General features: G+C 45.9%; 1 protein-coding gene across 1 annotated transcript; it reads left to right on the top strand.

Annotated features, from left to right (window-relative positions):
- Positions 1-337: 337 nt before the first annotated feature.
- LOC311246772 (sal-like protein 3) lies at positions 338-7442 on the top strand (the record flags this gene model as incomplete). The annotated part of the gene is given in 4 exon segments (XM_084337012.1): positions 338-409; positions 411-3687; positions 4821-5176; positions 5787-7442. Coding segments are annotated over 4 exon segments (4152 nt in total). The 3' UTR covers positions 6234-7442.
- Between the last annotated feature and the right edge of the window lie 2664 nt (positions 7443-10106).

The raw sequence follows: 10106 nt of genomic DNA, 5'->3' as shown, positions 1-10106 counted from the left end.
ATCAAAGGCCTGATTTGTACCCAACAGACAGAGGCAGCTGTGAATTGTATGAAATATTGGAAATCAATAGCTTCTATGGAATTTCATTAAGCGGCAGTATCCACAATTGATAGGCCCTCATAATTTGATGGATTGCACAAAGAAAACTATTAGCTGGGCTCTATGGAGAGGGTGCGCGAATGCGCAAAACCGGGGTCTTGAGAATTGGTGAACTGGGGCAATTTGTTTGGAGTAAAAAAAATAGAATAAAAAGAATATTGATTTTGGTTATGTTAAAACCAAAAAAAAGAAAAAAAAGAATCAAAGGTTATATCTTTGCGGAGCTGCCCTGTAAAATATGTGTGGATTCCTTATTGATTATTTATTCATTAATTCTCCTACCCCCCTTCCCCTACTCTCTCTCTCCCCACCCCGCCCCTCCTCCCCCAGCCCGTGGTGAGGTGCTGGAGGACGCCGACAGCGGGAACGAGAGCCGCAGTGGGAGCGAGGAGACGCACGTGTGCGAGAAGTGCTGCGCCGAATTCTTCAAATGGTCCGACTTCTGTGAACATTTAAAAAGCTGCACCAGGAACCCCCTGGTGCTCGTCGTGAAGGAGAACACTGAGTGTACCCTGGACCCCTCCCAGGAGGAGTACCCCCCCGCCGAGCCCTCCCCGGTCCCCAGCTGCCCCAGCGACCAGGCGGACAGCAGCGAGGACCCTGGAGAGGGCGGCCACAGCCCTGCCGGGGAGGGCGATGAGGTCCCAGAGATGACCACCGTGGTGGAGGGGGTCGGTGCCCTGGAGACGGAGGACGAGGAGCCCATGGAGCTGGAGCTGTCGCCTGAAAAGCCCCTGGATCCCGAGGAGAGAGACGCCGCCTCCCCGCAGCCAGACACCACCTCCCTACCTCAGCTCGGCGAGGCCGCTCCCTCCTCGGTGACCGGCTGCTACACCATGCCGAGCACCAACGTCACCCTGGAGACGCTGCATGGCACGCGGGTGGCAGTGGCCCAGTTCTCCCAGAGCGTGCGGGCAGCGGTGGGCGGCGGGGTCTCCACCATGGCCATCCCCATGATCCTGGACCAGTTGATGGCTCTCCAGCAGCAGCAGATACACCAGCTGCAGCTGATAGAACAAATACGCAGTCAAGTGGCTCTGATGAACAGACCGCCCGCGTCACAACAGCCGTCCCTCAACCACCACCACCACCACGCCCATCACAGCACTTCTGCGGGGTCCCACGGTCCTGCACCCTCCTGTGTCCCCCCTGTACCCAGCCAGCTTCGGCTACACAGCTTCATCACTCCCCCGGTCCATCAGCTGCCCATCAGGCTTCCAGCCACTCTCAGCGGTCAAGGCCCTTCTTCTCTGTCCTCAGCGATAGACCGGCCTCTCTCTCATGCACAACAAAGCAGCAGTCAGCAGTGCCACTCTTCGATGCCCCACACATCCTCTGCAAATTCCCCGTTCCATCCGCCGAGTGGCAACGGACTGTCGTCTCTCCTGCCGCCTTGCTCGTCTTCGGTTTCAAACCACAGCAACCATAACAGTAGTAGTAGTAGTAGTAGTATAACAGGGGGCAGTGGCATCAGCAGCAGCTCTGCCCTCCCTAGGAACTCCACCACGCCTCCGTCGCTAAGCCACAGTAGCCTCCTGAACTCTGCCTCCAACCTACCACTGATACCTCACAGCTGCTCCAGCAGTGTCATCTTCCCCAACCCTCTAGCCAGTATAGCGGCCACGGCCAACGCTCTCGACCCCCTCGCGGCTCTGATGAAGCACCGCAAGGGGAAGCCCCCGAACGTGTCCGTGTTTGACACTAAGCCCAGCTCTGAGGACCCCTTCTTCAAACACAAGTGTCGGTTCTGTGCCAAGGTGTTTGGCAGTGACAGTGCCCTCCAGATCCACCTGCGCTCCCACACTGGCGAGCGGCCGTTCAAGTGCAACATATGTGGCAACCGTTTCTCCACCAAGGGGAATCTCAAAGTCCACTTCCAAAGGCACAAGGAGAAATACCCACACATTCAAATGAACCCTTACCCCGTGCCAGAGTACCTAGATAACGTGCCCACCAGCTCGGGCATCCCGTATGGCATGTCTCTGCCCCCGGAGAAGCCTGTGACCACGTGGCTCGACAGCAAGCCTGTGCTGCCCACCGTCCCCTCGTCAGTCGGGCTCCAGCTCTCCTCCACTCTGCCAAGCATGATGGGAGGGTTTGGTGATTCTCCGAGCCTCACCCCACTCAGCAGATCCCCCCAGAGGCTGTCTCCGCCCTCCAGCGAGTGTGCATCTCTGTCCCCTAATATTCTCACTGATTCTGTCTTGACCACTACTTCGCCCTCCCCGAAGCCTAACCTAGGGATCGACGCGCCTCCCCACCTGAAACCCGAAGGTGTTCATCTGCCCCCAAATTGCTGTGCCCGGCCGGGGGAGAACACCACCACCACTACGACAGTGACTCAAGTGGTCCTCTCCTCCTCCATCTCCTCCATCACCTCCACCACATCCACCAGCACTGGCCAGGCCAGCACTGAACCCATCACCGCTCCCGACTCGGTCTCTCACCCCATCCTCCCCATGCTCTCAGACCAGTTCAAGGCCAAGTTCCCCTTCGGAGGGCTCCTAGACTCTATGCAAACATCAGAGACCTCAAAACTGCAGCAGCTGGTGGAGAACATCGACAAGAAGATGACCGACCCCAACCAGTGTGTCATCTGCCACCGCGTTCTGAGCTGCCAGAGTGCCCTCAAGATGCACTACCGCATTCACACCGGCGAGAGGCCCTTCAAATGCAAGATCTGCGGACGGGCGTTCACCACAAAGGGAAACCTGAAGACACACTTCGGCGTCCACCGGTCCAAACCGCCGCTCCGCGTCCAGCACTCCTGCCCCATCTGCCAGAAGAAGTTCACCAACGCCGTTGTGCTCCAGCAGCACATCCGTATGCACATGGGCGGGCAGATCCCCAACACCCCGCTGCCCGAGAGCCAACAGGAGATGGACACGGACCTGTCCTTCGACGAGAGGAGCTTAGACGCAATGAGTTGCTACGACGACGACCTCCTGGACGAAATGGAGCAGGCCATGGAGGACGAGGCGGACCTGAGGGAGGGTGAAATGGACCCGACTAAACCTCTTCATCCATATTCGCCGGGGAGTTCCCCGCCAATCTCGGTCATCTCCAGCCTCGCCGCCTTGGAGAACCAGATGAGGATGATCGACTCCGCCGCCAACATGACCCATTCGTTTGGACAAAAGCCTGTGCAGAACGGCAACCGGTTCGCCGGAGAGGGAGACTTCTTCACCAACGATTCCCTGTCCCTGGTGGGGGATACGGAGGGTCAGAGCATGGGGAGTCCGGCCTTGTCTGAGTCCTCTGGCTCCATGCAGCCCTTGTCCCCGGCCCACAGCCACTCGGAGAGTCACCGCTCCAAGTCCCCCGTCACACTCAACCATAACAATAACGGCAGCGGTGGTGGTGGTGGTGGTGGGGGTGGTGGTGGTGGTGGTGGTGTGGGAGCAGAGCAGGGACAGGAGAACAATACAGCCCATCTGGCGACCGTGAAGTCTGAGAAGTCAGAGACCCCGTCTCCGCTCTCCGCGGCTGAAGGCATCGCAGCTCTGGACCTGACCGCCACCCAACCCAGCAGGCACTTCATCAAGGAGGAGAACCACTTCAGTATGATGTTCCTCAACAGAGACAGAGGTGGGTGCAACACAGGCTGTTGTGATACAATATTTGAATCGTGCGTTCATATTTTTCCAAATTAAAATCATCATAATACTAATAATAATCACACGATGTAATCAGTATTTGCTTTGATCAGAACACTATACATTAATTGCATAAACATTGCAGAATTACACTCTTAAAAGAGGTGTGTTGAATTAAAACTGAATGTGATGTTCCTGACTGAACACTGTGGTGAATGAAACCATGGGGTAATAGTTTTTGAAATTTGTATTACATTTATTTTAATTTACAGCATATAAAATAATATATAATATAAAACACCCGCCGTCAACACATCTATTTCTGGACACAAAACAATCCTTATTTCATCCAGTATTCCGTACCTGTAATATTTCAATATACTGTGACAGTGATATTTTAGTATACTGTTAAATATCTCATTCAATATTCTATAACTGTGATATTACTGTAATTATTATGTTTGAGTATACCGTAAAATATCTCATTCAATATTCTATAACTGTGATATTACTGTAATTATTATATTTGAGTATACCGTAAAATATCTCATTCAATATTCTATAACTGTGATATTACTGTCATTATTATATTTGAGTATACCGTAAAATATGTCATTCAATATTCTATAACTGTGATATTACTGTGATTATTATATTTGAGTATACCGTAAAATATGTCATTCAATATTCTATAACTGATATTACTGTGATTATTATATTTGAGTATACTGTAAGATATTTCATTCATAATTCTATAAATGTGATATCACTGTGATTCTGACATTTTTAGTATATCTGTAAGCTATTTCACTCAATATTCCATAACTGTGATATATCACTGTGACATTTTAATATACTATAGTAAGATACTTCAGGTCTCTTAACCCTTTCACTGCCACACAATAGAAGGTTAGCCCTTTACTATCACACAACCAACGGCGATGCTCCATCATTAGCATCATTAGCTCCGCATCCGCGGAGCTAATGATGCTAATGATGGAGCATCGCCGTCGGTTGTGTGATTAGTAAAGGGTTAACCTTCTGTATTGTCACAGTGAAAGGGTTAACCGGCTGTCGTGTGGCAGTGAAAGGGTTATTAATATGAACCTCTCCCCCCCCCCCCAGGCCTGAGCACTCCCAGCTTGGCCAGCACTGCCTCCAACATGATCAAGATGGAGATGAACGGCCACGGCAGGTCTCTGTCGCTGAGCGACAACAACAACCATCACCTCCCCATGATGGGCATCCAGGTGCCGGCCGCCGCCCCTCTTCAGACCACCATGAGCCCCGGCGGCATCACCACGCCCATGCTGGCCCCGCCGCCCCCCCGCCGCACCCCCAAGCAGCACAACTGCCACAACTGTGGGAAGAACTTCTCGTCGGCCAGCGCGCTGCAGATCCACGAGCGCACGCACACGGGGGAGAAACCCTTCGGCTGTTCCATCTGCGGGCGGGCGTTCACCACCAAGGGCAACCTGAAGGTACGGGGGTCAGATTCACACACGTGAACGTTTAGTTTATAACATGTATGTGTAGTGGAAATATATATAGTGAGTATATGCAGTGTAATAACAACATACATGTGTAAATATAAAAACATTTTAAGGTTAAAAGAAAGTCCAGGATCACTGGATATAAAATATAAATGTAAAAACACACACGTGTCGTACATTTTGCATTTGCTAATGGTTTACAAAAGGAAAGGTCACTTTAAGAATAGTGTAGTATAACTTGAGATTGTATAATATAGCATTGTATAGCAGTGTACATAAAGACCCAGTGCCTCATCCGTAGCAACAGTGTATTGCACTACCACAGGACCTAGCATGTCCTACCATAATAACTCATGTACAAATACCGATATGCCCTACTTTGTTTACTTGTTTTATTGCACAATGTCTTTCTATTGGATTCTTATTATATATTACTATTGTATTATTGCACAATCGTTGCGGGCAAGACCCCCCGCATTTCATTGTATACTTGTATGCCGTGACAAATAAAACTCTTGACTTGACTCGACTTGACTTGGTAATTAATTTGAGACTCGCTCACTCTCTCGTTCTCCCCCCCCCCCCCCCTGGACCACAGGTGCACATGGGCACCCACATGTGGAACAACGCCCCGGCGCGCCGCGGCCGCCGTCTGTCCGTGGAGAACCCCATGGCCCTGCTGGGCGGAGACGCCATGAAGTTCAGCGAGATGTTCCAGAAGGACCTGGCCGCCCGCGCCATGAACGTGGACTCCGGCTTCTGGAACCAGTACGCGGCCGCCATCACCAACGGCCTGGCCATGAAGAACAACGAGATCTCCGTGATCCAGAACGGTGGCATCGCCCAGCTGCCCGTCAGCCTGGGCGGCCAGGGACTCACCTCGCTGCGGGGGGCCATGCTGCCCGGGGGGGGTATGGAGCGCCGGATGCACGCCGGCGGCAGCCCGCCCATGAGCGGTCTGGAGAAGGCCGGGCTGGACGTGGGGGCCGCCGGACGCCCCTTCTCCAGGTTCATGGAGGAGAACAAAGAGATCGGGATCAACTGAAGACATTTACATATTATCACCCAAAGGTAGACTTTGGAAAAAAGACTCAAAGTCTTTACGATAAGGAAAGAAACTGCTAATCCAGTTTTGAACTCATACGTACTATATTATGTACAGATGAAGTATTTTTTGTTTGATTTTGGAAAATATAGTATTTAGTATCGATTAGAGGTCTTTGCCTTTCACCGACCCACCCCCTCCTCGTTGATATTCCGCTCATACGAAGAATACTTTGTCTCTTGTTTGAGAATACTGTCGTCTTGCAAGATTTGCATGGTACTTATTGGTTTCTATCAGTATGTTTGACTGCTTTTAAGAATTCCTTTGAAAAACGAGCACTCTGGCGGCCGAGCCTCCCGTCTCACACGGACTGAGAGCGGGGAGGAGCGGAGGCTTGGCGTGAAGACTGTCTCGGCGTGGTTTAGCTCTTATCTCCGAGGCCCCGGGGGACGTGTCGAAGAAAAGACTGAAGTCTGGTGTTTCTGTGCTGGCCTGACATTTCTTTTTCTCATGAAGTTAAAAAAAACTTGAACAAAAAAAAAGTTTGAACTATTTTAATCTTTACATTTAGTCTCCCGGCATTGTCTTATAATATTGTCCTGTGTCTTTAGTATTTATAATATTGACAAAAAAGCGGGTATACGAAAATATATTTAATGGCCCAAGCATTTTATTGATCCTCTCTTTTTTTTTTCTAAACTGCAGGCTTCACTTCTGAATATCTCTTTCGACAAAAAGACAATGTGTACTTTCGGTTTGAACGACAGGAGGAAAAACCGTTTCGTTTTATTTGGATATCCAGCGAGACTTATGTGTATCACGGTACACGGTGAACAGGGCTGAGATATCCCACGCTGCTACGATCACGACCCTGCTTTTAACCTTTGTAAAAAAGAAGAAAAAAATTATCCTTTCGAAGAAATACGTATGTATAGAAATACAGACAAATCTACAACAGGTATGCATATTTTGTATCACATGAAAAGAAATAGACATCATGAGTTGAGAGTATTTGTCATGTTTGTGAATGCACTTTTTAAAAACAAGGAGACGTTTTGTCTGTCAGTTCCCGTTAACCTTTTGACTGAGCTATCTATCACGTGTTGTTTTAATTGTTTTCTCAGCGTACCGCTCCTACGATTTACACAGAGTCGGTTCTCTGTTCTAGCGTCTGTGCTATTTCATCAGAGTACCACCTCATCCACTCAATCAAAACTTCTCAAATAAAAGAAAAAAGAGAACAGGTCATCCGTGTTTGAATGGTCCCTTTTCCTGCATTATTAGTATTATATATATATATATATACAATATATATATATATTGTATTTTTATTTATTTTTTCTGGTAAACGAGAATGTGTTTTTCCTTTTGTTCTGTGTATTAAACCAAATAGAAGTGGTATAGAATTCCCCAAATTAGTACAAATGATGGTCTTCACAATTGTTTTACATTCCATAACTTTTTATAGATAAAGGCTATAATTTTACAGATCATGAAATTACTGTATCTTTACAGTAATGTAATTTATGAAATGATCCTGCTTTTAGACATCAGATGTTTTTTTTGTTTTAATGTAACACCACCGAAATCACTTGAAGTAGTTAAAAAGAATTAAACACTGTATTTTGTATACGTATTTTTGACCCCTTAATATGATTTAAATTGGACTATATCAGATTTTGTTGAACATCAAAGGTTCTGAGAAATGGAAAAATTAATGTCAGTATCACTTCCCAATATGGAATTATGTGAGGATGTTCCAAAAATATATTTAATGTAGAGCATTTCCAAGAGGCCCCTTTGAAATTGTGCTTTTAATTTGGGAACATACATAGATATGATGGGTCTTCCGGGACAAATACCATATGACCAACATTCCCAGACACTTTATGGAATCTGGAAAATACATTTGGCCATCAAAACCATCAAAACCATAAGAAATCCCATCTTACCTCAAATACTCAAATGTTTTAATTTTTGTTTGTTTTGAAACCTTTGCAAAAGAAAAGCGTTTATTGTAGTGTGTGTGTGTGTGTGTGTGTGTGTGTGTGTGTGTGTGTGTGTGTGTGTGTGTGTGTGTGTGTGTGTGTGTGTGTGTGTGTCTGTCTGTCTGTCTGTCTGTCTGTCTGTCTGTCTGTGTGTCTGTGTCTGTGTGTGTGTGTGTGTGTGTGTGTGTGTGTCTGTCTGTGTGTGCGTGTGTGTTTAACTGATTGTGTGTGTGTGCTAGCATGCACTGTAAGAAAAAAAGCTGCAAGAAAACGGTAAATGTCTGGCATCAATGGTTGCCAAATACTTACTGTCAAATTACAGTAAAAATCAAATACATTTACAGATTACAACCTTTATTTAATGGTTAATATTTTGATCAAATGTAATTTACTGTATTTTTATGACATTTACACTTAAAGTAGAAAAACAAAAGTAATCTGTAAAATAATACAGTGAATTTCCTGTGATTTATTTTTTATTTTTTACAATGAGGGCAAAAAAAAAGGTTGAGTCAAGCTCAACCTCAGCTTTATGCTGTATCATATGTGGCGGAACTCAACTCATCAATTATGTTGTATATGTATCTTCATGATCAATATAGGTTTAATAGTGACAACATATATACAAAGTACATGTAGATTAAATGAGCTTGGCCTAAGAGGAGTGCTCTCATCGTGGCCAGCTGGGAGACACTGAGGAGGAGAAGGAGATGCAGCACTCTAGTGGAAAGAGAAGGGTGGGGGTTAGGGGGGGGGGGGGTTGAAAGAGAAGGGTGGGGGTTAGGGGGGGTGGTGGTTTGAAAGAGAAGGGTGGGGGTTAGGGGGGTGGTGGTTTGAAAGAGAAGGGTGGGGGTTGGGGGGGGGGGGGGGTTGAAAGAGAAGGGTGGGGGTTAGGGGGGTGGTTTGAAAGAGAAGGGTGGGGGTTAGGGGGGGGGGTGGTTTGAAAGAGAAGGGTGGGGGTTAGGGGGGGTGGTTTGGGGACAATGGCTCTTTAGGTGTGAGATTCTAGCTATTGTTAGGATGAACAAAGGAATTCCTCCACACATAAAATAGATACAGTCTATAATATACTTTATATGGTTTTTAATGCAGAGACAAAAATAGGCTATTTTTTATATGATTTTGAGATTGTGGATTTATTTATGAATACAGAATTACCGTCTACAGACATTGATCAGACTTTTTAATGGGGTATTTAAATAATACATAATAATAATAATAATAATAATAATAATAATAATAATAATAATAATAATAATAATAATAATAATAATAATAATAATAATAATAATAATAATAATAATAATAATAATAATAATAACTGAATAATACAAATCTCTAGATCAGTACAATAATTGTGGAGACAAATCACACTCATAAAAGCAGCTCTTATCAAGAGTGCTAATCATATTTTCTGCTAGCAGATGCTTCTCATTGTCTTTAGAAGAATACACCTTTAGTTTGGGCCATGTCGGTACTGCTCCCGTTGTGACTAAGCCCGTGACTAAATGTGAACTTATGGACCCAACTATGACGTATGAAAATCACTTCATTGTTGGAGTTATACGGAGGGACATATCACATGTTGATATTAGATTAGATTAGATTAGATTCAAATTCATTGTCATACAGCACACATACACTGTAAAAAGAAAAAAAATCACAGGAAATTCACTGTATTATTTTACAGATTACCTTTGTTTTTCTACTTTAAGTGTAAATACCATAAAAATACAGTAAATTACCTTTTATCAAAATATTAACCATTAAATAAAGGTTTTAATCTGTAAATGTATTTGATTTTACTGTAATTTGACAGTAAGTATTTGGAAACCATTGATGCCAGACATTTACCGTTTTTTTGCAGCTTTTTTCTACAGTGTAC

The sequence above is a fragment of the Notolepis coatsorum genome (assembly GCF_963971535.1).
Source record: "Notolepis coatsorum genome assembly, chromosome: 19".
Taxonomy (NCBI): Eukaryota; Metazoa; Chordata; class Actinopteri; order Aulopiformes; family Paralepididae; genus Notolepis; species Notolepis coatsorum.
The sequence above is the reverse complement of the archived record's forward strand: the minus strand, read 5'-3'. Positions and strand labels throughout refer to the sequence as shown.